The sequence below is a fragment of the Hippocampus guttulatus genome, chromosome 4, assembly GCF_054856545.1.
Source record: "Hippocampus guttulatus isolate MCC_2025c chromosome 4, RoL_Hgut_1.0, whole genome shotgun sequence".
In the NCBI taxonomy this organism is placed as follows: domain Eukaryota; kingdom Metazoa; phylum Chordata; class Actinopteri; order Syngnathiformes; family Syngnathidae; genus Hippocampus; species Hippocampus guttulatus.
In genome coordinates, this window is record NC_141264.1 from 21568238 (window position 1) to 21594367 (window position 26130).

The 26130-nt window shown below is 42.4% G+C and overlaps 1 protein-coding gene across 7 annotated transcripts in view; it reads left to right on the forward strand.

The window, feature by feature from the left end:
• The first annotated feature begins 341 nt into the window (after positions 1-341).
• Positions 342-26130, forward strand: part of LOC147206560 (pleckstrin homology domain-containing family A member 7-like) — a 72719-nt gene continuing 46930 nt past the window's right edge. For 5 of the 7 annotated variants that reach the window (XM_086108341.1, XM_086108334.1, XM_086108337.1 and 2 more), the window contains exons 1-3: positions 342-492; positions 645-721; positions 833-890. In XM_086108341.1, the coding sequence (XP_085964467.1) occupies positions 410-492; positions 645-721; positions 833-890 (218 nt within the window). In that variant the 5' untranslated portion in view covers positions 342-409. Of the gene's footprint in view, positions 493-644; positions 722-832; positions 891-16887; positions 17595-21613; positions 21695-26130 lie in introns of those variants that run through there. The other 2 variants (XM_086108336.1, XM_086108338.1) reach the window with 2 other exon arrangements.

Here is a 26130-nt window from a genome sequence, read left to right on the forward strand (position 1 = left end):
TGGTGTATTAAATTCTATTTTTTAATCTCTATATTTTATGAATATTCAGAAATACATATCTTTTTATCATATATTTTTGGATTTGTACTTGATATTCTGAGTCCCCCCCACAAATATCTTTGATGAATATAATATATTATCGTAATTTATTCAGCTGTCGCACAGACTGGAGCTGGATGTAGGCTTATTTCCTCCAATAAATAATTTTATATTAAAAAAATTGCACATTTACGATGAACATAATGAAGAGATGTTCCTCATCTACTCTGAGTCATCAGCGTCCTCTCCCACGAGCAGCGGTCTAATGTCCGCCTCTCGACGGCGTCCCTGAAGGCAGCGCCGGCCCATGCTGAGCGATCGCTTCTCTCCAGGGAGACTCAGCCGAGAGATGAACTAGGACAAGCGGATCATGGCTGTGTCTCTGTGCCGGGACTCCCTGCCCGAACATTGGACGTACGGCGTGTGCAGGGACGGGAGGGTCTTCTTCATCAAGTGAGTCATCTGCCTTCCGTGCCTTTTTCGCCCATTTTCGCTTTTGGCTTCGGCGTAACAGGTGTTTTTTTTAACCCTCCCTCACTCCTCCTCCTCCGCACTCGCCGCCTTCCTCCACCCTTCTACTGTGCACGCGTGTATCCGGGAACAAGCGACCGTACGCGGGAGACCACCTGGTTGCACCCACGCTCCGCCGAGCCGGTCAACTCGGGACATATGATCCGGTCAGGTAAGCTAGCAAAGCGACCGCTTTGCCTCCTTTAGCCCCGGTTGGCCCGGTTCCTCTCGACACGACTCGGCTTTCAACTTTCAAGTTTGTTTGTTTTTTCCGTCTTTTCAGATCTGCCCAAGGGATGGGAGGAAGGCTTCACGGATGAAGGAGCGAGCTACTTCATCGAGTAAGTGCCGAATAAAAAGTTTTAAGAAATGTTCGTGAACGCCTCACCTGCATTACAAGTTGGCGCTCAGCTCTGAATAATGGCTGCCGCTCGTTAAGTCACTCAGGGACTCTTCATTAGGTACACAACAACTGGATTTGCATTTCATGTATTTTGCGAATTTCGAACAGAGCTCTGTCTTTCTGACCCACATGATAATTCACTGATGTTTCAAACGACTGTAGTGTAGCACTAACTACTGGCATGAAAGACTAACTCAATGTCAGGTAAAAAACAAACAAAAAACCCCCTTTTTTTTTTTTTTGCCTTTAGTATCAATGGACGGGCATCCTGATAATTTGAGATAAGCCCCGTATCGGCCCGATATTGATACTTGGTATTGATACTTGGCCATCCCTACTTATTGGATGAAAGCCTTTGCCTCTGTTCAAATGAACACTTGGGTCAACTACATGACTGTATTTTAACTTTGGTCAGTATGATAATACTTGGAGAGCAAAATATATCGATATTTTAGGTGGTTCTTGCGCAAAGTTTTAGAATGTTGGACTCGTTGACTAATGTGCACAACCACGAGTGCTACTGTGTACCAGCAGTGTTTTGTGCCACATTTCCCTACCTTGGAGATGATATTTGGTTGCCTCAGCCCAGAAGTATCTCGATATACAAACGATGCATGTCGCCTGCAGTGACACCAGCGACAGGCAAAACATCACCTGCGGCACATTCAATGCAAAAGGTTTTGAGCGTCTTTTTACTAAATGCATGACAAATCTCTTTTAAAGTTATTGATAGCATTTTGTCCCTATGTGGGGGATTTATATGGTATTTGGGATGGGTAACGTAAATGCTGGAGGGCGCAGCCTCAATTTTTCATCAGTGCAATTATATGCGTATTTTTTGGAGACAACTTTTAGCGTGTGCACGTGGATTATTATCTTTGATTTTATTTTAATTCACCAGCAGTATCATTTAGTGACATCCGATTTGTTTGATACGGTGCCCGTGTGTTGTGGTGTACCTAATGGTGCAGCCATTTAAATTTTTTTTTTATTGTTCATCCATTTTTGCATCCAAGCTCAATATGGGATCTCCATGATGCGTTCAGGTGTATCTAATGTTGTGGCTGCTCACGCCAATTTAACTGTGACATCAATGAACTAACTCCATGGTTCTTAGCGGCATCATGGCGAGACACACTGTGCTGATAAATCCGGTGACACAATGTTTGTCTGCCTGCTGGCTATTTGCTGGGATATTTATCCCGCCGGGTGAAGTTTACTTTGCTTGGACTTGTTGAATAACCGCCCCGACTTGTGGACTCAGTGTAGTGTATTTGGACTGAATGACAACTGCAGAACACCTCCCACTACCCCTCACAAACATACTGTAGCGCTGTGAGTGTGTGTGCGTGTGTGTGTGTGTGTGGTTAATTATTGGTCAGGATGTTTGTCTTAGATTCCAGCAGTATTACACTGCACCTACTGTTGTGAACTGTCTGACGTCTGTTAGCCCACTGTCACGCAGCCCCCCCTTAGTGAGGGGCTTCTGCTGCGAGAAAGGGGATTAGATGAGAGTTGGGGTTACGATGGGCGGAAAGAAACTTGATCGTATGCCAAGTGAAAGAGGGGTTTTGTCCCCGTGGCCTTCATCACATCTCTAATCTACAATCAATGAGCTCAGTTTTCCCAGTGCAAATAATGGAAGCAGAAATAGTCACTATTGTAAGTCATGTATTAACTGCAGGCAGTGTTTTAAGCCACATTTTTCTCTCAAGCTACAAATTTTAACAGGGAATATTTTTCCGAATTTTTTTTTATTTTTGCAGTTAAAGCTGAAGTAAATAATACAATCAAAGCCCGAAACCAGGAAATCTCAAAGTGTAGTACAGGCTCCCTCTAGTGACAGTTGACGGAATCACGGCCTAACTTCAGTTCAGTTGTATTTAACTTATTTTTTTAAATGTGACCATATTTAGGTACGGTGCTAATTTTAAACCGTGCATAAATGTGACACTAGCTTACAATAATATGGTTGACAACAAAGCTTGTTTTTGATGAATACTACGCTATTGTATTTTAATGTTGCTCATCATGAAGGTACTTGGAGAGCTCCTTTTTTTTTTTGTCAAATTGGATCTTTTTTTTTCCTCAACACACTGTGTCATAGTGCTTGGGAATATATATGTATAAGTATGTGCGTGTAACTATATCGATAAAGCAGTATCTTTATATTGAACATGTTGTGACTATAACACATTTTTTCCACTGTTCTATCCTTCCAAAATGAATACACCGAAGGTGAAAAACCTTGAAAGTGTTGTGACACGAATGATCCTATCGGAAGTCCGCGACAAAGAGGCTTATCTCCAATCGGCTTACATCATGGCAGGAGTGTGAGTGGCCTAACATCTAGTGGAACACTTTTTTAAAGCATGCGTCTTGCATCGGGTGAAGGCCGGATAGATTTGTTTCGGGTCGTACATGCATGCTGACGTGAATGAGTATCCTAAGAATAGCGCAAGCATAGAAAAGAGAGCGAGCAGAAAAGATTCATCATCGAGATGCGTCGAAGAGAAGTTTGGCAATGGAGGCTTATGAGCACAAGAAGCACACGCACTTAAAAGCAAAGAACTACTTCTGATTTGTTCAGGTTCACAATGAATCATTCACGTAGGGAACAGATGATGGACAAAATCAGAGGCAGAGCAAGCTGTGCAAAAGTGTGGGTGTTAAAGCGGATCTACCATTAGCATTTCATGACGTGAGGTGGGGAAAAAAGGTGAGGGACTGGGGCCCTTTGGAGGTGGCAGAGCAGCCTGTTGTATTTTATGGAAATCACTGAATGTTACTTTACAATTGTGGATATTAAAAAAAAAAAAACAACGAAATCATGAGTCACATTGCTCAAGCAGGTTAAAAACAAGCAACCCCCCCCCCCAAAAAAAAAACGCTTGGCAGATAATTACGATCTATGTTGGACAACATTCCCCCAGGCGTAGCGTTCGACTGACAGTGATGTTCACTCATGGGCAGCGGATGCTAGCAGACGCGTCAGACGTTAGCCGAAAGTTAATGACTTGAGGCTAACCCCGATCGCCGCTGGCCTTAATCGATTCAGATCAGCGGCGGGGGAACAAGAGCAGCGACGCAAAGAGAAGCGTCATGGCCAAATTCTCATGACCAATAATTCGCAGACAACAACTCTTATCATTGCGTAAGAAATGCCGTGACATTATTGTCATAACGGAAACACTTATTATATATGTTTTCATTTCGGTCTTTGAAATACGATCTTTATATGAAAATGGCCGGTGGAACTGAAAAGTTTGGGGTCCGCTGCCTTAATTTAAAATGGAAATCTAGTTAAAAAAAAAAATCCTTGCAATATGTTCTATGCGCTTCCACTAGTCTACACATAGTACTGTGTTACAATTTCTATAATTTTTGTAGAAATTGTCATCTTTAAATCAAAGACGAAGCATAAAAATTGTGTGATATGAAATATTCCAATTCATGTTTATATATATATATATATATATATATATATATATATATCCATCCATCCATTTTCCGAACCGCTTGATCCTCACTAGGGTCGCGGGGGGTGCTGGAGCCTATCCCAGCCGTCTTCGGGCAGTAGGCGGGGGACACCCTGAATCAGTTGCCAGCCAATCGCAGGGCACACAGAGACGAACAACCATTCACGCCCACACTCACACCTAGGGACAATTTAGAGCGTCCAATCAGCCTGCCATGCATGTTTTTGGAATGTGGGAGGAAACCAGAGCACCTGGAGAAAACCCACGCAGGCCCGGGGAGAACATGCAAACTCCACACAGGGAGGCTGGAGCTGGAATTGAGCCCGGTACCTCTGCACTGTGAAGCCGACGTGCTAACCACTGGACTACCGGGCCGCCCTTATATATATATATATATATATATATATATATATTGTAGTTACGGACCAAAACATACAGCATTTATATATGTATGTTTTGGTCATAGCACAGTACCGCTTTTATTGTCCATAGAGGGCAAAAAAATACAAAGAAAAAAAAAAGAACTATATGTGTATGTATAGCGCTGATGCCACCGATTTTGAGTGGTTGAAAGTAAAAAAAAATATTCAGGAATAATACTTTTACAAATTTTGTAAAATTGTATGTTGCGTTATTTAAAATTATTTACATCGATTGCAGCACAAGGGCATTATGATTGCATTTGTGGAATATGAATGGAGCAGCAAATTCCACCCGTTTTTATCCATCTAAGGGGCAGTCAAGTGAACATGACATCACAGTTGCAAAGAGCTCAGGTAATGAGCAGCTCATTTGTTTTCCGAGTGTGGTCATGTGATGTTCGCAAGCTGAGCTTTGATTGTGCTTCTCTGGGGACATGGTGTGGACCACACTGAACATGGGCCAGATGAAGCAAAGCAGAAGATTTTTGCCGACGTTTTTTTTTCCATGTGTTACGAAAAAGCGGCCAGGGCTAATATTCTTTTTCGTTTAAATTGTGCCGTTTTTGTGGTTCAATGAATAAAATCGTGCAGTACACTGATAGTGGCGCTCAAAATGTTGTGTGGGGGTCACAATCAATATACGCGCAGAGCCAATCGTCAAGTGCGCGGGTCTGATTTGGTATGCGGCAGGCCTGAAAGGAAGGCATCCTCTTGGTCTTCAAATGAAAACGGACGCTTTGTTTTGTCCGAAAACGATTGTCTCTGTCAACAACACATCATTGCTTGGAAGGGGTGAAATGTTTCTTGTATTTGCCGAGTTTTGTGGGTGGTACAGGGGGAGAAAGTGAAATGGTTCAAATTCAAGGACATCTCACATCCACTTGTCACTGTGTCGCATTTTGAACCAGCGACTCCCCTTATAGTCTTATTTGTCACACTTTGTCCTCCCGACTCATGTGGCAGACTTTGTCCTGCCAGAGTAAATTAATAACCAATTGCGCCACGTCAGGATGAACCGCGTGGATCATTAATGTATTTTGAGTGAACAGTTTTGAAAAGGCTAAACTTTTTTTGGGCCTTTTTGTTTTTTTTTTTGGTCAATGAATTACAGTGGAACTTGCACCGAAAGAGAACCAGCCATTCAAATTCATATTTAAACCTTTGGGACAATTTAGTCTTCAAAGTAGCTAACATGCATATTTTTTGGAACGTTACATGCAAAATGCACACAGAGATCGTCCAGCAGAGATTCAAACTCCAAACTTCTATTTGTGAGCCAGATGCACTCACCACTGCATTACCACGCTACCCTGCAGTGGAATTTGAGGATTCTTATTATTTTTTGGTACGTTGCAACAATTTTCCCCCACAGGAAGTAATGAAAAGGCAGCATGGTGTCGACGTGTTATCAATCCTGCCTCACAGTTAAGGGGTTCTGGGTTCGAATTACAAACATTGGTATGTGGTAGATTGCAGGAAAAACTGTGCTGGACCTTTATTACTATTTTTTTTTTGAAGTTAGGAAGAAAATGCCTTAAAGTCTTGAAAAATAAATAATGTAAATGTCAGGGTCTGCTGAGACAAGAGAGACAGTGACTCACGGTTGACTCAATGTGTTCTCACTGAAGTCTTGAAGCAGCTAATGATTTATCGACAGGGTGCGCGCATCCCCCCCCCCCTGCGTATGCTGTAGGTACGTGCGCGCGTGTGTGTGCGTCAGTCACAATGCAGTCTTCTTGTCATCGACGCGTCATAATGGCGAACAAGGCCAGCCAAGTGAATAGATGCCACTTAAAGGTCTCCCCACTTACTCTGAAACTTGAAACTGAGAATAGAGCTCTTCGGGTTTCTTTTCCGAGAGGACTTGACACGCTTTCCTGACTTTCGCACACATATCAGTCAAATGCAAAATACAATATGAATGCCGTTCCTCAGACTCGCGACTTTGGAGGTCTTTCCACTTCTTTCTAGCTTACCACAGTCATTGGAATAATGACCGGTCTTGTTTTCTAAAGTTTACAATGCAATTATTGACCAAGAGCCGCATTTTTTAAATTCTTTCCCCCCCCCCCAAGAACGTGAAGAGTTTCTTGCTGTCCAAATAGAAGCAAAGCAACCACCACGACTACTTCGTGAATCCTCTTCATACTTTTAGTGTTGTGTCAAAGCAGCGACCTGTTCTCCAAAAATATGTCTGAAGGTCAATCAAAACTTGGAATTCTCGAAACTGCGTGGCAAACAAGATCCCAAATGATTTTGACTGATGGTCGATGCAAAAGTACTACAAAGCCATTTGTTGTGCTACATAGCAAAAAAAATCATCGTGATTTTGAACAATTTATAACACAAGATAAATCCCAAAAAGTTGAACTTGGCTTGAAAAGGGGAACAATTTGGACTTTTTCTGGACAAGTATGCATATAAGGCAAGATGTCAAAGTCAAGGCTCGGGGGCCAGATCTGGCCCGCCACATCATTTTATTTGGCCCGCAAAAGCAAAATCAAGCATGTTAAGTTTGACGATGCTTGCGCAAGTCTTAACCAACATTTCAAATTGTCATATGTCATCCACAATAACAGTCATTATTCTTGACTTCTGATTTAAAAACTTGTTATCCATCAATTTTTTTGTGCACTATGTATGTAATATATGGAGGTGATTAAAGATTTTTTTTTGGTTTCCCAAAATTCATAACGGCCAACCGTAAATACAATGTGGCCCGCGACAAAAATGAATTTGACACCCCTGGTCTAAGGCGTCAAACAGAACTTGGAGTTCTATTTGCTCTGTGCCACTGGTATCAACCCCAAGGCCCGGGGGCCAGATCCGGCCTGTGGCTTCATTTTAAATTGCCAGCAAAAAGGAAATAAATGTGCCTTGCAAATTGTCTTCACGATTAACAACACTGAGATGTGAGATATTGCAAACATGTTTTTTGTCCCCAATCCCTCCTTGAAAATAATTTGACACATACTTGAACAATTATTGACTGGCTTCTATGAATGGACACAAGAGTATACCGTGCGACAGCTAGTTTGCCCCAAAAGTGGTAAATCGTAGTTTTTTTTTTTTCTGGAAAAATAAATTTCTGACAGCAAACAACCTAACACCTGACGCAAGACGGATCCCAAAAAGCAGCACGTTTGCATGAAAGTAGTCCAATTTAGATTTTTTTTTCTGCAAAAAGCACCTCAAACGTGCAAACTTTAAATTGTCTGCGCTGAAAATCAGCACAAGAACACAGTGGCTTTTGAACCCCAAAAAATCTGACCCAAGATGACACCTAAAAAGTCATCTCAAACGCTTCAGTATGTCCCCAAAATGGTGAAACTAGCAAAATGGCAAAGTGGCCGCCATAATGATTCAGTACAATATCATCTGGCACAAGATAGACCCCAAAAAGCCGTGCAATTTTCCACCAAAATACACACAGATTTCTGCTCGCTTCCTCCTCCTTTTTCACAGATGAAGTCGAATGAGCCTAATTGAGATGGAACCAGGTTAATTAGCAAGATTAGCAAGAAAATTGCCACGAAGCAAGCGTCGTCTCAAAACAGAGGTGTTATTTTTAGGATAGCACTTTTTTTCCCCGGCGTTTCAGTACCCAACATCAGTGTGTGTGTGTGTGTGTGTGTGTGTGTGTGTGTGTGTGTGTCTTTGAAGTTGGCCTGGAAGTAAAACGTCCTGAATATTTCACCTGGCCCTCAGGCGGCAGGATTAATCCTCCCGATCTCGCAGAGAATCTGAATTCAATTCAGGAAGGTTGACTTAGTCGTTATTAAGTGTTACTCGGTACGTTATGATCGGTTCGACTGGTGTTGGACTGCATCCAGCCGTCATTCGGGGAAAGGCTGAGCATGGATGTGTCCAAAGACATTTGGAGAGTGTCTGACCTTTGTGCCATGTTTGGCTCGAAATAAAATGTCAGTGCTGCACATTGGTCTGCACGCTCGCATCTCTTTCATGCCCTCCAGTCAAAATGTCAACACGTTTTGTGGGCGTGATTACTGCAGAACATCTGTGTCTGCTTACCTGAAACATAAGAAAAAAAACAAAAAAGAAGTTGGAGCATGTGGGGTATTTCCTCTCATAATGTCTGCTATCTTTTCAGACAACATCAGAACTGAGGTTGGGGATGGAGCTCTGCTTTCCAGCCGATTCCACTTATTAATTTTCTCTTAGAAAAAAACAAACAGAAAACGTGCTTTTGTTGACTGCTGTAACAGCAGCAGCAGAGTTACAGCAACCAAAAATAAAGGTGCAAAAACAGGTCATGAAACATGAACTTTTCTGTTAACAAGGCTGCCGTTCCCGCTGAGCCAAAACACCGGGAAGCCTTCTTTGTCCGGGACTGGAAATTGCGGTGGGTGTCCATCTGTGTCCAACCCGGAGCAAAGGAGGCCTCACACAATGGCGCGATTGAGGGACAAACAACAAGTCGCTTGAGACCTTGTCAAAGCCGGCCTGGTTGGAGAAGACAATTGGCTTTGTGTCAGTCGAACGAGATGGGCGAGGTTGCCAGGTCACCAAAACACGAGTCACAAGGGGTTCGGCGGCCATGCCTTGTGGAGCCCGTGAGCTTTTTCCACTCTCTAATCATCAGGCGTTGCGGTACTGAGTTTGAGGAAGGATGGGGACCTGCTGCAGCCGAAAGCCAACGCATGAAACCGGGGTCAAGTTGGTTCCCGTCAAACGCCGCGTTATTTTTGCTATGGCCAACGAGGGCGCGGCCAGTCTTGATCGTGGTAAACTCTCCCCAAGGAATCCATTGTGTGATTCAAGGTATGCTAAAATGTTGACGACGACAGGGTCTTTGTGTTTATTTGTTTGTTTGTTAGCTTGTTAGCTAACTTGTCCGTGCGCGTTGTTGTTTAGCTTTATCGGAGTTGTGTGTGCGCTATTGTATGTTCGTACACGCCACCTTATCCCTCTAATTGTAAGGCGAGCTCCGGGCCTGAAGGGATGCAACGCACCTGAATGACATAATTAAATAGAATATAAAGATTGAAGCTGTTTTTGCCACTTTTTTGGGGGGGGGCTTCAATTCAGTGGACATTGTGGTGCTCCATTTGGTGTGCCCTCTTTGGCCACCTGGGGTTAGTGGAATACGGACTTACGGATATTTCATGGAGATCGTTACAAGCAAGCGGCATCAACGTTGGTTTTTTTGGGAAAGGATGAAGAAATATATGCCTGTAGGTCCAGTTATATCATCTGTCTACATTCATTGCTTCACTGTGTTCAACTTTCCGTTGCGTAATGTTGATGGTGTTTTGAGTTAGCATGAAGCTAGCTGACTTGAGCCTTTTTGGGTGGTTGTTGCAATACATGACAGGTAATCTTCTCTTTGTTTGATGTTAACTTTGACGGTAACCTTCAACCGGATGTGTCAAAAAAATAGCTCCATCTCGTTTTTGAAAAACTGTTCACTTTCTGCCAAACTGCTTCTGGCTCTTGCTTAGAAGTCAAAGCAAAAAAACCAAGTGGCCAAACAACAGCTTATCTCCCAAAACTTGCAAATTGGGTCATTTGTATCCCGAGCTCCTCTAAATTGTGTCTAAATAAACATTCCAAATAAAACAGTTCTTAAAAGTTAAATGCAAATGTACTAAATACAACTTAACTGCTTTCAGTCAGTGATTTGAGACGGTACAACAAAGAGAGAATCAATATGTGCCTGTGGTTCATTGCCTCGTAGCTTCCCTCAGGATTCACCTCGACAATTTCCTTCTTTTTTCCCCTGTATCACACAAACATTTAGGATAAAAAAACATGGTCGCACTTCAGCCCCCCTTCAAGCTCTTGCTGTGGAAGAAAGAAAATGTGAAGCAGATGGAATGTAAAACATTTAACATTCAAACACACACCCCTGCAGAAACAATCAGATATTCCCGGCACCTGTTTGCATCCATTTGAATGGTGCACGCTTGACAGCCGAACGACGCTCAGGCGATGCGATAATACCGGCGGCAGTGGTGTCGGGTGTGTCATCAAGTAAGCTCAAATACATTGTCTGCAAATGAAAGTTTTCCATTGTGCAGCACATTCACAAAAGACTTGGGAGTCAATGCAATTTGTTTTGCTCTGTCTCAAAACCTGGTTGTTGACATTCGTGGGAGTCGCATTCTTTCAGTGGCGCCTTTTATCGGAAGTCATGTTGTCATTCAGCTTGAAATTGAATCACGCTCGTCATTTTGGTCAAATCGGGACGCTCCAATTTGCAGTTACAAGAAAAGCCACTAGATGGCTTTACGTAATTTATGAACAATTCAATTCATGCGCAATATGTTGCAAGTAACCAGGATGTGGAATTTCGTGATTTCAGGCAAAACCCATAAATAAGCAACACAAAATTAGAACAATGAATCTCGTATCTCACAAGCCGAGTGGCTTTCCAGCTACTGCCAGATCTAAATATTTGTGCTTGCTGCTCTGTCAATAAGCAGCGGCGAGCATCACAGAGCAAGATGCTTGACTCGTATTTTGTTCCAGCTGTTTGTCGCTGGGGGCGGGGATAGATAGCTGGATAGATGGATGGATGGATGCATGTAGGGAGGCGGGGCTGTGCCTTTTGTGTTCTAGACATTCAGTCACTTATTTCGAAGAGTGACGGGGCTGTTCAGCGGCGTCATAACGAGACAGCTTTAAGAAGCGCTGCCATGTCTCCTGGCAGTCTGTCACGTTCCACCCCACCCGTACTAACCAGCCGAGGATTATGGATTTCATCAAAAGCGCTGTGGAGCTTTTCACTTTCTTGTATTTGTCTCGGATATGGATTTTCCTCCTGCATGGTTGCTGCTTTATTGACAAAAAGGCACCAAAATTAACTGCTCCAATTGCCGAGCAAATTTGGGATGCGTAGGTACCTAATGTGGGTCCTGAGTGTTGTTTGGACCACACGCGCCAATGTTCCAAACGCACTGATGTATAATCATTTTTGTCTGGGTCTGTTGCTTGCTTTTTATTCTTTTTTTTTGTTTTTATGTTTTGTGACGATGTCAATATGACGCAAGTGGTAAAAAACAGTCCATGAGAGGAATTGGGCACTGCAACCATGAAGTTGAATAAAACCATATGGAGCCAAATAGTTACGCTTCGACGTGTTAACGACTGCCACGTACCATACTGCCATACCATATTTCTGCAGATAGTAGCCGAGAGCTGTGGCCTCGTTGTTGTTGTTTTTTGCCCACTCCAGGTCGAACTTACTGTTCAACTAAGCAAAAATCAATAAACCAACGTCAAGGACGATATATTCTTGATTCTCTGCAAAAGACGACTCATGTTACCTTATTAAGTCATTTGTGAAACTCTTCTTCATGTGCGTCTGTATGATTGCATTATTTTGACCACTGGTGGCCAAGGTGCGCATGCCAGAATGAGCACAATGTATGGCTGGAACGGATGAATGACATTTCCATTCATTTCAATGGGGAGAGACGTTTTGAGTTGCAAGCACAGTCATGGGAACAACTGAATCCTTATTCATTCATTCATTTTCCGATCCGCTTTATCCTCACAAGGGTCGCGTAGGGTGCTGGAGCCTATTCCAGCCGTCTCTGGGCAGTGGGGGGGGGGCACACTGAACCGGTTGTCAGCCAATCGCAGGGCACACAGAGACGAACAACCATCCGCATTCACACTCGCACGTAGGGACAATTTGGAGCGTTCAATCAGCCTGACATGCATGTTTTTTTAATGTGGGAGGAAACCGGAGTACCCAGAGAAAACCCACGCAGATACGGGGAAAACAATGCAAACTCCACACAGAAAGGCCGCGGAGCTGGAATTAAACCCGTTACCTCTGCACTATGAGGTCGACGAGCTAACGACTGGCCCACCGGGCCGCCCTGGCCGATGAATATGTAATCTGAATCAGCATCGACTTAAAAAAACCCCCCTCCATATTATGACACCCTGAAGGACTCCATGTTTTCAAAGAAAGAACACGCGATGGCCTTTATCTCTTATTTTTCGGACTGCATCAACACGACGGACATGATACAGCAGTCGCGCAGATGAGACGATCTTATTACAATAAAAATGCCAGCATTGCAATTTGAGCGGCGCACTTATCTGCCGCCTCCATTTGCGTAACCCGCCGGGCCTCCGTGTACATTCCAGTCAGTCCTCTTTTTTTAATATTCAATTGCTATTTACTGCCGCTGGAGTCCAATTTGTTGCCTGTGGAATTTTTATGAGCTTTGTTCCATCTCTGTGGAACAAGCTCGCCCCGCATATCAAGAGGGCCTCATCAAATGGTGCACATGAAGACGTGAAGGGGGAGATTCACTTGCGACACAGGTGGCACTGCTGCTTTGATGTTGGACACAGGTGCGAGGGGTGCAGTGTGTGGTCAAGGGGTTGCTCTTCTCTGTTACTTTTTCAAGCTGTGACATGTCCTAATGGCGACCGAAGCTTGTTTTGTCAAAAGAAAACTCAAAGTACAGGTCTGCTGTGGTTTACAACAGAGTTGGTAAACGCGTAATATGGCATTGTTGTTCATTTTTTTTCCATCTTCACGTAGATTGTGGGATAATTATCTCAACCAGCCAGCTGGAGTTATTTGTAAAAAAATTGGAACACTAACCGAGACTCATGCTAGAGATGGAACGCTGTGAAAATTTCACATTTACGATGATCGCGACAGTAGCGCGTCCCTCACCCCATCCACAGATGAAATATTTTCAGACGGCTGCTTCACTTAATTTGCAGAGTGGAAACATCAGACACTGTGTACAGTCATTTAACACAGTGAAAACTAAGTAGGAATGCACACATTATCAATACCAATATTCAAAGACAAATTCCAGTGAAGCATGCTCCTTTCTAAAGAAAGTTACCTCGTTCCAACTGCAGAGGGCGCCAATCTAAGCTTCAAGATCTTCACTTTGTTTCTTTCTTTCTTACTTTGTTTCATTCAAATATTGCAACATGAATGAAAGAACGATGAACTCAACTTCAATTATGTTTACCTTCAGTCCCACGTGTCACTCTGTGAGCTGGTTCACCTTATAAACTATCCCGCGAGTGTCAAATAACATCAACTGTGGACATATTCAAATGCGCCTAATATGCAATTCACAACAGATGCTAAAGTATGCTCATAGACCAGTCCTCTAATATCCCCCATTCACTATTTCTTCATCAGATAATTAAATAACTCAAAGAGACTTGCCCCGAGGTGGGAGAATCTCATTTAGAGTCTGGTTCTTCAATGCTTGCTAAGCATGAACTGGCCCCGAACCAGCTGGACGCAATCCAAAAAAAAAAAAAAAAAAGAATAAGAATTGGACTAATTGTAGTCAGATTGCAAGTAGGAGATAGAAGAGTGCAATGACGCCCGAGGACGCAAACTTGAAGGTGTATTAATAGCTTCTGTGTGTGTGTGTGTGCAGGTTCTGTTAAATCCAATTGTCTCTCTCTCTCTCTCTTGCTCACTCTCTCTTTCTCTCTCACGCACAAACACACACACACACACACACACTTTCAATTGAAACAGTACTTGGGCCACGACTGATGACATTTCACAAGATCACAAGGACATAAGAATGGAAAAAAAAGCGCCACATGAGATACGTCTCCATGTTGAAATCCTTCAAGTAACGCGAGGCTCAAAATTATTATTTGGGACGGGACTTAAGGTGGTTTTCTCACTCGGTGGCAAATATTACATTTGTCAATTTTTCTGATGAATATTGATGAAAATCAGGGGGTCGCCTCTGTCATTCGTGGCACTTAGTGACTTGTAGCGATGCTTCAAAGCAAAGCGACTGTTTGGGGAAAGTGTTTGCGAAAGACAGATGGCCACCATTAGCCACTATTTGGGACACAATTGCAAAGATTACCGACTATTTACTCTTTATTAAATCGTCATTGAAGATTTTTTTTTTCAGCTGGTAAATAAACCGCCATAAAGTTCCCTCAGGGAGTGAACAACAAAGCCAAAGCTTGTTCCTAAAGTGTGCTTGTTAATGCGTCGCGTAGCGTGGTCGGGAACGATCTCAGGTGTGACCTTGAACACGGAGGTGTGTTGAGCGGAGGGTCGGGGATTTTGAGATGTGACGGACCTATAAAATGAGCCGCCGGCTCAGTGGTACTCCTGCCGCCCTGAGGCTTCTGGGTAACAGGCGTCGTTCCCTTGTGTTTTCCAAGACAGATTAGATTCAGTCAGAGTTACATTTCCAGATAAATACAAAGAGCAGGAGCTCTAAGGCCCGTGCGCCCTATCATTCCTTTTCATCCTTTCCCTTATCTCGTCTCGCTGCTTCCTCCCAGCTGATAATTGCTTCCCGTCGTCCTTTTCACTTTCTGGGTGACGGTGATGTAACCAGCCAATTACCGTACACTTGCCCATGTGGATCTCTCCCACTGCCCGTTGCATATTTCCTGCTTGGTTCCGAACTGCAAATATCCTCTTTACGTCTGGAGTGGGGGAAACATTTGTGGTCATTGGCCATATTTGATTTTTTAAAATGGACACGTCATGGTCTTGCCAGGTCATTTACACTGGAGATGTGGTTAAAAAAAAAAAAAGAAAGATAAAATGTGTATGTGAAGAGTCGACGGCCAACCTAAGAACGGAGACAGTTTGTTCGAAAGACACAGAGGAGGCGCTGCAGAAGTGTTTCATCTCAGCGACTAGGGGTTATGTTTTAAAAAGGTAAGAGTTCCGGATGCCTCTTTTTTAAAAAAAAATTGGCATCATAAAATTCTGATTGCTTAATAATTAGCTGATTCGTAAAAAAAAAAAAAAAAAAGAATAAATAAATAAATAAACTGGACTGGCCACTAATCAATCACTTTATCTAAACTAATTATTATATGGCCATTACACATCCCCAAGGGCGCAAAGGTTTAGGAAGCGCCAATCTAATCAAAGAGTTTTAAAAGCATTGATGGTTGGTGTAGGAGCTCTGAGGGATGTCAGGTGTAGGACAGTCACGACCTTGCAGCAAGGTCAAGTTAGTCCAGTCCAGGAGTACCGCACATTTGGATTTAGCTCATCGGCCACCTGTCGCACGCTTAATGCGGAAGGTCAGTTCACCACCATGCTACACTTTTTCTGTTTTCCCATTTAATGTGTGTTACTTTGATTTACAAGGTTATTCTTTCTTTTTTTTTTTGCATCCGAGTCACCCGATTCTGAGGATTTCCCGATACCTCGGCAATTCCATAAACCAAGTGCAGGCGTCCTTCTCATTGCCGTCACAAGGTCCAGTCTACTAATCAAGGGACATGGAAAATGGTGGTGGCGGATTATGAATTAAACATAGGAGCGTGAAAAGAAATGAAAACGCCACAGTAGGAAGTGAAGGTGACACAGAGAGAGAAAAGCTGCCGGCTCATTGAAATGGACTTTTTAGGCACTGCTCGAAAAATGCTTTTTTGGCGGATGATGAGGAAGGTGAAGCGCACAGCTGGAGCGCTCAAAAGTCAGCTGTTGGATTTTTGGCGCGATTGGAAACACAATTTTCTTACACTGACATCAATTTTGTCATGAGTTTATGTGATGTCGTTACGTCTAATTCGTCACTTCATAACCCAAGCAAGGTTTTTTTTCCCCCTCAAACAATGATTTTGAAAATGTGAATAGTCAGCGTAACAGCAACAATTTGCTTTTCTGGGACATTTTACTTTTTGGGTGTGCTGTCTGGTGTGATTTCTTTTTTTTTTTCAAAAGTAATAACATATGGGCCTCGGTTCAAAAAAGGTTGCGAAACGTGGCACCAGGCCACTGTGCAGTAATTTCATTCAAAATCAAATCATGTTTTTTTTTTTTGTGCTTGGAATCCTCAAATGGGAAGGGAAACTTTGGCTGACCAAGCATTCAAAGGTGATGATTTTGTTCTTCCAGACAGTTTGCTGAAGTTACGCAAGATCGACAAGAAAGGATGAGCTCAGGTATTTGCGTTCAGGTGTCAAATGAAACCTGACTCATAGTTTTAGTGGGCATGTAGACATTGCCACTTTCACATCCTCCTCTCTCTCTCCCTCCCTCTCTCTGGCCATCTCGCCCTTTCCGTCCCACAGCGACATGCATCCTGTCAGTGGCACACGAGGCAGGAATAGGAAGGCTCTGTATGCCTCCCTCCCTCTCTCTCTCTCTCTCTTTCCTTTTCACTTCCCACCTCGCCTCCGACAGACGCTCGCTGCTCATTTTGCGAGGCGGGAAAGCCGGCCGGGTACAGAGGCAGCGGTCGGTTCTCGCTTCCTCTCATCTCAAAAGACGAACGAGGCACAGATTTGGGAATGAATTTGTGACATTCCGTGAAGTTTGGCGGAGCGGGAGGGATGCGTGAGGATGGACGTCGGACGGGGGTTGACCTCAAAGACAGCTGTTCCGTCTGATTATTACTGAGAGGAAGGCGGTGGGGGGGACGTCTGACTCTCGTCGGCATCACAACGGGAGCCTGTGATGTCACTCCTCACCTGGGGCACTTGTTTGGGGCTCTGCTGAATAGTTGTTTGTGGGTTTGTTCACCCCCCCCCCCCCCCAAAAAAAAACAGGAGCAGGGGAAAGGGAGGGACTTCCTTTCCAGGTGTGCAAACCAGTGCGTGGTTTCATCTGACATCATTCCCGGAGCCATTCGGGGGACAGTGATTAATGTGAAACTATCGAAATAGAAACAGCACTTGTGGACTTGCAGGGAAATTGAAAGAAAGCATCATGTGGGATCAGTCGGGATACTGCAATCACATACCACAGCCTGGATATCCCTTCTACCATGCTCCTTGCAGGTATGCGACCTACTTACCGACATTCCAAATCGGCTATCTGAAAGGGCGGGATTAGTTGCTGTTTTGTTAATTCCGACAAGTTTGTTTTAAAGGGTTTACAAACGGTTACCCAAACCTAGTTGGGGCAACGTAACTCGGTTGGTAGAGTGTTTTTTTTTCCCCTCCAACCTGTAGACAGCTTCAATTCTCACGACCTTGTTGAAGATTTTTGGAGGGCTTTGAGTACCTTGAAGTTAGGAAAGCACAACAGTGAAACCCCCGTTCATTGGGAGTCACACAATTCAGACCCTCCGTGATAAAGAGAAACCATATCATTTGATCTATTTCTAATAAAAACTTCTAACAAACACATTTTAACTTTCTCAACACATGTTTTTAAACACATTGTGAATTTGAAGAATTTGCAGCGTAATGGAAGAACAACATAGTTTGGGATTGCTCAATAAATGAGAATATTGTAGAAAACTTCATTTCTATTTCCCTTCAGTAGTTCAAATCAAGAAGTGAAACTCAAATTATGTGGATGACTAAATTGTGAATTCTCATTTTTTAAAAATAGCTTTGATGTTCACAGCAGTGAACGAAAACCCCATATTCTCGAATATGTCGACACAAAATCAGCAAAATACAAGATAAAAATTCGCAATTTTTTTTCAGAACGGTTGCTTTATTCTTGTGGAGGAGGAACTTATGTGTCTGTGGTGCACCTCAGGGGTTAGTCTTCACACCTACTGTAAAGTACGAGAAAAATACCAAGAAAAAAACCTTGTCAATATGAAACCAACTTTGTTTCATATTAGTAGAAAGTGGACATAATTTTCTTCCGGTGAATAGCAAGAATGTTTAAATTACCAGGCATAATGATTCATGTTCTTTTCGACACAAGGAAGCCAAAGAATTGTGTTTATGTGGACAGGGGTTCGGATTCTGGATTCTTGTTTGAATTTGGAAATGACATTATTAATCTGTGGTGTACCTCAAGTGTTTGTCCTAGGGCTTCACTTTTATTCTAAGTTAGCATCTTTACCAAAAAAGTCATTTATTTAACATTCCACAAATGTACGCTAGCCTGAGGAGCCGCCCCTCATTGGCTTATCTGCATATTGTGTGTAGAGAAGCTGACGCAAGTTAGCTGCAACCCAACCCAGCATTACTCCTCAGGCATTTTTGTCGCGTTTGCATTCATAACCAATAGTTGGCAGAGAATAAGGCCGCCATTCTTAAAAATGTTGACGTCCTTTGAATAGCTCACGAACGTTATTTATGTTATTGTTAATAGGATTACCTGTTCAAAACGTAGTTCCCACAAAATCTTGTGCATGGATGAAACTTTTACCAGGGAAGAATGTTTTGGCACAAATCATAGTTAATCGAGAGGGTTTACTAGGTCATTCGGTGACTGTTGTGGTCAAACTGGTTATTCCGGACTTGTTCATTGTGCAATCGGTTCCAACTGAAATCCTAAACTGGTTTTACCTGTGACAGAAGATGACTAGAGAAGTGCCTTTATTGTTCCTCTGCATCATGTAGTTTACTCAGCTGTGAATGCCTTTCCTGTAAAAACAAAACAAAACAAAAACAAAACAAAACACCGAACATCTCGACACAACCATTATTGTAATCCACTCAATTGTTGGCTTATGACATTGGTCCTGCCATCCAGCTCTATTCCCCGAGGGGTTGTTGGCCAACAAAGAGCAGACCCCTGCCCACGTCTGCCTCTATATCAAATACTGCAGCAGCCATGGACCCCTGACGGCAACTGGAGCGCTGCACCACTGATTCATTGTAGCTGTGTTATTCATGCAGCTCTGCAATGTCTTAAATGAGATTTTTCCAAAATGAAGCCCTAACTTAGCACTTAAGAAAGGGCCACTTTATTCTTCAATCCGCTCTTCAAAGTTTAATAAAAAATCAAACACACAAACAAAATCAAGTCGAAGATGTTAAGTAAATATTTCATTTTGTTGAGTGTTTTGTGAGTGTGAGAAAAAATGCTGCTGGCTGCAACTCCCTTCACAGTAGAAATGTTTATTGTGAAATATTGCCCACTACTGGTCATCTTTCGTGAAGGAGAGGGCTTACATTTCATCCGAATGGCGTTAAAATAGTCTTAAATTTGGTTTCCATTAACCAGACGCCCTGGGAAAATAAGATTGGTGGTCGGCCCCGTCCATTTCGGGAGGCTTCCTTCAAACTAATTTTCTTCTTTCGAAAAATAACGTAACAAGACTGAACCCTCACGTAATTGCACAGAAGCCATCATAAATCTGTCAAGTACTGTACAGCAAGGACATTATAGTTTAAGAACAATTATGGAAAAAAAAACCCCAATGCTACAATGAGCTAAAAAAACATTTTCATCTACGTGATGAAAGTCTAATGGACCACAACGCAAAGTTGTGCAACAATAAAATCGACATTTTGAATTGGATGGCAAGTAACTGAATCAGGCAAACTGATGTTTAAATATATTCCTCCGTTTTTTTAAATCCCAGTGTTTATTTGTGAGCAGCAGTGGAGGCGGTGTTGGTCGGTTGTGATCTTTGCTTCGGGGCAGAGGGAATTAACCGCGGAATGACTCACAGCTTGGACCGCCGGGCAGGTCGCCGACCAGCCATATCGGCCAGGAAGTTTGTCCTCATCTAAATAAACCCTCTGAAACAACTCAATTGTTGCTACTCACGCCTACTGTAGTATCCCACAAGGACTGAGTCACCCAAGGAATTATCTACCTGTAGAGCTTCTGAAATTTGTTGCATTTCGGGAATTTGAGGTATTTGATTGAGATGCTACTGCTGTCTCATTCATTTTTTTTTCCCCCAAATGACTGTCCCTCAACTGACGCTTCACTGTCACTGTGCTTCATTTAAAATTTGCTTCTCACTTCGATTGTTAATCCTTGCTGCAGACAGAAAATCCCATTGGGGAGCTTCCTGTTCACCTTCAAATTATTCCAGTATTAAGATAAAATATGAGCTACATATATAAAGTCGTCACTCTGATAACAAGTTGCTAGTTGGAAAACAAATAAACTAACAAACAACGACTCCTAATTGTAAAGCATACTTGTGGCCCAGTAGTGTAATTATGCTGTCAGAACATTTGAGCTAGTCCGCTAGCTTGATTGTTCGACCAATTGCTTGTTGGCTTACTTGCCTGTTACCTTGATAGACATTCAGCAGCCAGGACATTTGGACTTTCACCACATAATGTATGATGTACGGTAGCCTAGCAGTTTGCCCGATAGCGTACTAGCTAGCCTGCTCATTAACATTTGTTGGTTAGCCACAAATTCTTTTAGTAAGTCCTCTAGCTCGTTCATTAGCCAAATGATTTGTCAGTCATACTGGCAGGACATTTGTTGTTTGACAACAAAACCTGTAAAATGGTCTTTTACCTTGTAGATTAGCTCATTTGCTAATGTGCTCATTAGCCAGTTAGCATGGAGTAAGTCACAATGTGCATATAAGTATGTAAGTCTCAAGTCTTAACGTTCAAGTTTTCCGCACATCCCATGTTACTGTGAAAAAAATGTCCCAACTAAATTTTAAAGGTTAGGTGTGAATTAAACTCGGCCAACCATCTTTTGAGTAAGACACAGTTATTGTTACAGACAAAGAAAGAGTTTCATATGGTCCCAAGCAATCTTCATATTGCCTATTACTTTATCTTCTTGAAATGAATAACCTACATATAGCTTAGTTAATGTTTGACCAGCTGTTGGTTATCGAAATCAAAACTTGTCAAGTCTGTTCTTTGACAAGTTTTAGCCAAGCCGTGTCCCAAATTCTGTTGATTTACTCTCAGTCAGACTGGTCAAGTCATGTCACGCAAAATCAGGTATCGTATTGTATAAGTCCCCCACCTCTCCCAGTTAGCTTGCGAGTCATTTAGCTGCCAGGTCTGACCGGTGTGTGACTTATCGATCACCTCCGCGGTTCTGAGAGCCTGTTAATCATTACCTCATCTGTCAGAGGACTCGCCTACATTTTTCGCCCGAATCCACTACGTTGGAGTGAAAGTAGTGCTTGCTGACCAGACTTTGATGCTCGCTTCACTAATCCAGAATAAACTGAGAGGGTCAGCCTAGCGCGGAGGTGAGCGTCACAAGATTTGTGCGTGTGTGCATGTGCGTGTGTCGGTCTGTGTGTACAGTACCTGCCACTAACAAGGCTGGTATTCCATTTGCTATTGCACTCGCAGACAACAAACGATTGAACAATCATTAACTTTGTAGGTGTTGGTATCATGTTAAACAAGGCAAATTAAATTGCAGACAAACATGCATCATCAAAGATTAAAAAAAAAAAAAGATTGGGTTTGTAAGTAGAATTTTGAAGAAAAAAGGCTGTAACATAAAATGAAAAGGAAGCACTGAATACTTGACAGATGTACAGTACATTCAAAAATTCATTGTTGTGAGGAGACTACGGATGTGCTCCAACTCTTGTTTTCTCCCTGCTTGGAGGCAGTAATATGATGTTTTTCAGCCGATGATGGATGTTTCACTTCAATATTTACAGCATGTACGTATGTATGTGCGTGTACGATATCCTGCTGAGTAATGCTTGTGACAGATTAAACTCTTTCCAGTGTAGAATCATTTACCACGTTCACTACCACCGCTGTCTCGGATTTCTAAAAGGACACTGAAAGAATAAAAAGAAAAAAGGTGCTTAATCACTACTGTTGGCTCAAGTCACTTTAATGCGGACTCTCAGCAGTTGCTGTCTTGGAGCCACGATGAACCTTTTATGCAGAAAACAGCTAAGGCATATGGCGACACGAGATCCTGGCGTAATGTTATCAAATACTTGCCAGACAGTGACAATTTCTTGCAGTGAAAAGTTTCCACTCTTCCACGAACAACCCAGGTTAAATTTGGCTCCACTGCGACACGCTTGTCCCTCACTCAAAATGTATCACTTGAACATACTTCCTTGACACCGATTCCTCTACATTACTACTTTCCTATTTAGAGTGGCTTTACGAAACATCCTGGATTGTTTCGTAAAGTGTATATAAACATCAACAGTGGCGTTTTCCTGCGTCTAGCTGAACCCTCCCTCTCCCAAAAAAACCAACAAAAATTGAATTCATGAATAGCGTACTGCAAATTGGTGAGATTTTCACTCATGATTTTTGGTTTGTGCGATCAATTATGAATTTCAGCATCTCACAGATGCTATGGATGCTATCGTTAGCCGTCTCGCTATGTTTGCCCCCTTCCCTCTGGTGACTTGCACTGTGCACACCGGGCACCCTATCCCAGCCGACTCCTGTCATTCACTATGGATATTTTCTCCTTTTCTTGATATTGTGTGGTGGACACTTGACACTTTGACAAGTGGTCCTAGCGGAATTACACCCCAAAGGTCACAGTGACAGTACACTCAGACGGAACATTCAGCATTCCTTGACACAAGACTTTTTTTTTTTTTCCCTGACAATGACATCTGACACTGAAGCCCGGAGCTAACACCAGCTGTTTTATTGGGCAGCCCGTTTAGGCAGAAGACAAGATGGGCTGTATTAATAGCGCCCTCCACTGGTTGTTGCCAAATCCATTCCACAGCCTTTTTTCTCAATGGAATTACTGCAATGTAATTCCAGCCTACTCATCTTTCTTCATCTGTGTCTCTGAAGATAAACAGTTGGGCTCTCGCAGTCTCTAATCTTGGGCCCAATCTTCGACGAAACTGGGTTGTGGTCTACTCCAGACAGCAACGTATTGGAACCTAAATTCGTCCTGGGTGTATTCGTGGATGGGGGATTTGGGACGACCGTCATTAGCTGTACACAGTATTTGTCGACGACACAAAAAAATATTAAAAAATTATATATACTGTATATCTATCTATCTATCTATCGATCTATCTATCTATATAAATAATTTATTTCTGGATTTTTAGGTGCATTTTGGTGAAACCTACCCATGCTTTACTGCTAATTACTAAAAAATAGAATAAGTTAAAAACACACTTGGGATCCTCCGATCGATTGCTGGCTGATAATTATCGGTCAATATTCTTGGAAAAGTGCACAAAATTTTGCTGCTGCGGCTTTAAATCTGGTCCGCTTTGTCGTTCGCAAATGATTTTTTCCATAGTATGGCACAATTATAAGGGGCATAGAATAGAAGCTACAATAGTTCTTGCGGTTGCGTTATGCATCCACTAGATAGAGCTACACTAAAGGGAATACAGTACAATACAACTTTTTTGATATAGAGCATTCATAACCGCTACAGCTGAAACAAAGCGCTTTAACATTTAAAATACTATATCCAAGAAATAATATTGATCCATATATAAGTCGCATCGGATTATAGAGCACACTATTGGCTTTTGTGAAAATTGAATGCTTTTAGGTGCGTCTAATAGTGCGGAAAATACGGTACTATATTTTCATCTTTACAAGCCGGTTTTAGGATCAAGTTGATTTTTAGACCTTGTACACAGTTTCTGCAGTCATTTTAGCAAGGCCGCTGATGACTTGTATAGTTTATTGCGAAGCACCCAGAGATGATAAAATCGAAGGCGCCAGTGTCTATGTGTGTAAATGTGTATGTGTGCGTGTGTTACATCATAATGGAGCACTGTTGACCAGTGAACTCGTCATTTCTCACCGATATGGGTGCTTTACGCAGTTGTAACAGTGGGCTATTCTCACTGTCAATGGTGGACAGGTCCTTGTCCAAAGCACACAACGAGGACTTTAAAAAGTGCAAATGGAGTCGGCTCGGGAAAGTATGTGTCACACTTGACGCCTCATTAGCACCCTGCAAACACTGACGCAATTTTGGGATTTGTGTAACACTAAAGCAAACTTTTATTCGAGACTTCCTGAAATTACAATGGAAAGGTTCTAATCTTTTGAGAGCCCGGAGCACTAGATGGTAAAATCACTGTTTATTATGTTACTTCCAACTAATTAATCACCTTTTTGGGGGTTTCAACATCCCAAGAAAGTCATCTATGTTTTCATTTGCGTGTCCCCTGGTGAAATTGTATTTCTTTTAATGGTGCCAAACACTAATTAATGGCCCCTGGAATAAAAAAACTAACAAAAAACAATAAAAAAAAACCCATGAAAAATAATTAGCCTGCCAGTTTCATCAATCGATATGAAAATGGCTGCATGTGTCTATCATAAAAAGTTGCAACAAAAAGTCTACAGAACCTTGGCCTGAAATTGAACAGGAAGTCGGCCATTTTGGTTTTAAGCAGGGGGTAACTTTTTATCTCTGCTATCTGTCCTGCCCATGAGTTATGCACCTTTGAAGTAATTGCTCTGTCATGTGGTTGTACTGTTAAGACAATTAAGACCTTTATTTTGACGCGGCTTTGAATGTTGTAGGAACTTTGCGTCTTTCCTTCTTAGAAGGAGCTAGCATGCTAGGCTGCGGCACAGCAGAAGCAGGTAGTTGACATTCAACGGAATGGAAGTAGTGACTGCATGCCAGCCACTTGCGCTGCGTGCACGTGGTCTCTTCAGAATTCAATGACTGTAAGTATTGCTTGATGTGTGTGTGTTAATTTGATATATATGAATTATATTGGGCGAGGTTTGCGAGTAAAATACAGTGCCGGTCGCATAGTATCGCTGTTGCTAAATTTAGTTTGTAATCACGTCATGTATCGTGAAGGATACTTTCACTTCTTTTATCCGCGTTTCTGTTACAGTTTTGCTCCAAGGCATTTTCAACGTGAGAAAGTCAGTAACGGAGCAAGGACGCTCATCTTTATAAATGTTTTTGAGATTAGCTTTGAAAAAGGGAATTGGAAAAAAATAACCCTGATACCAGTTTCAATTGAGACATAAATGGGTAAACATGTTTTCCAGTACAGGATGCATTAAAAGTCTCAAAAACTCATGCCTGAAAATATCTTTAATTTTAGTGAAGCAGCCATTCTTTTCACTATTCTTTTACGCGATTTTTGGGTATGGCTAAAACAGTGACCAGTGACACACTGGGGCGTCCGGCATGAATCATCCCTCTCCCAATATATAAGAGCTTGAGCTGTCTTAGTGATAATATTTTCAATCATTCAAATTTGGCAGGGCTGTGAACGGCATTCTTCTCTGTGGTGCGTCAAATTTACAAAAGACAACTTATTTTTCTTATAAAGGGCCTTTTTTCCCCCCATCTACAAACTCTGGCTTTGATTTAGATGTGACACACACACTCACACACAAACATGGATGCACATTTTGTCTCCTTTCAGATCGGTCCCATCAGCACACCGTGAAATGTTTTGAATGTGAATGCGTTACCGACTTGTCGTCTATTAGCATGCCAGGCTGTCAGTCGCCATGCCGACTGCCTCTTTTCCTTCCCAAAAGCTCTATACACACACACACACACACACACACACACACACACACACACACACACACACACACACACACACACACACACACACACACACACACACACACACACACACACACACAAAATATTTAAAGGAGGTGTTGCTGGAAGTACTCTAATCGCCATCTGCAAGAACATCCCAGCGCTGTTTGGAAATAT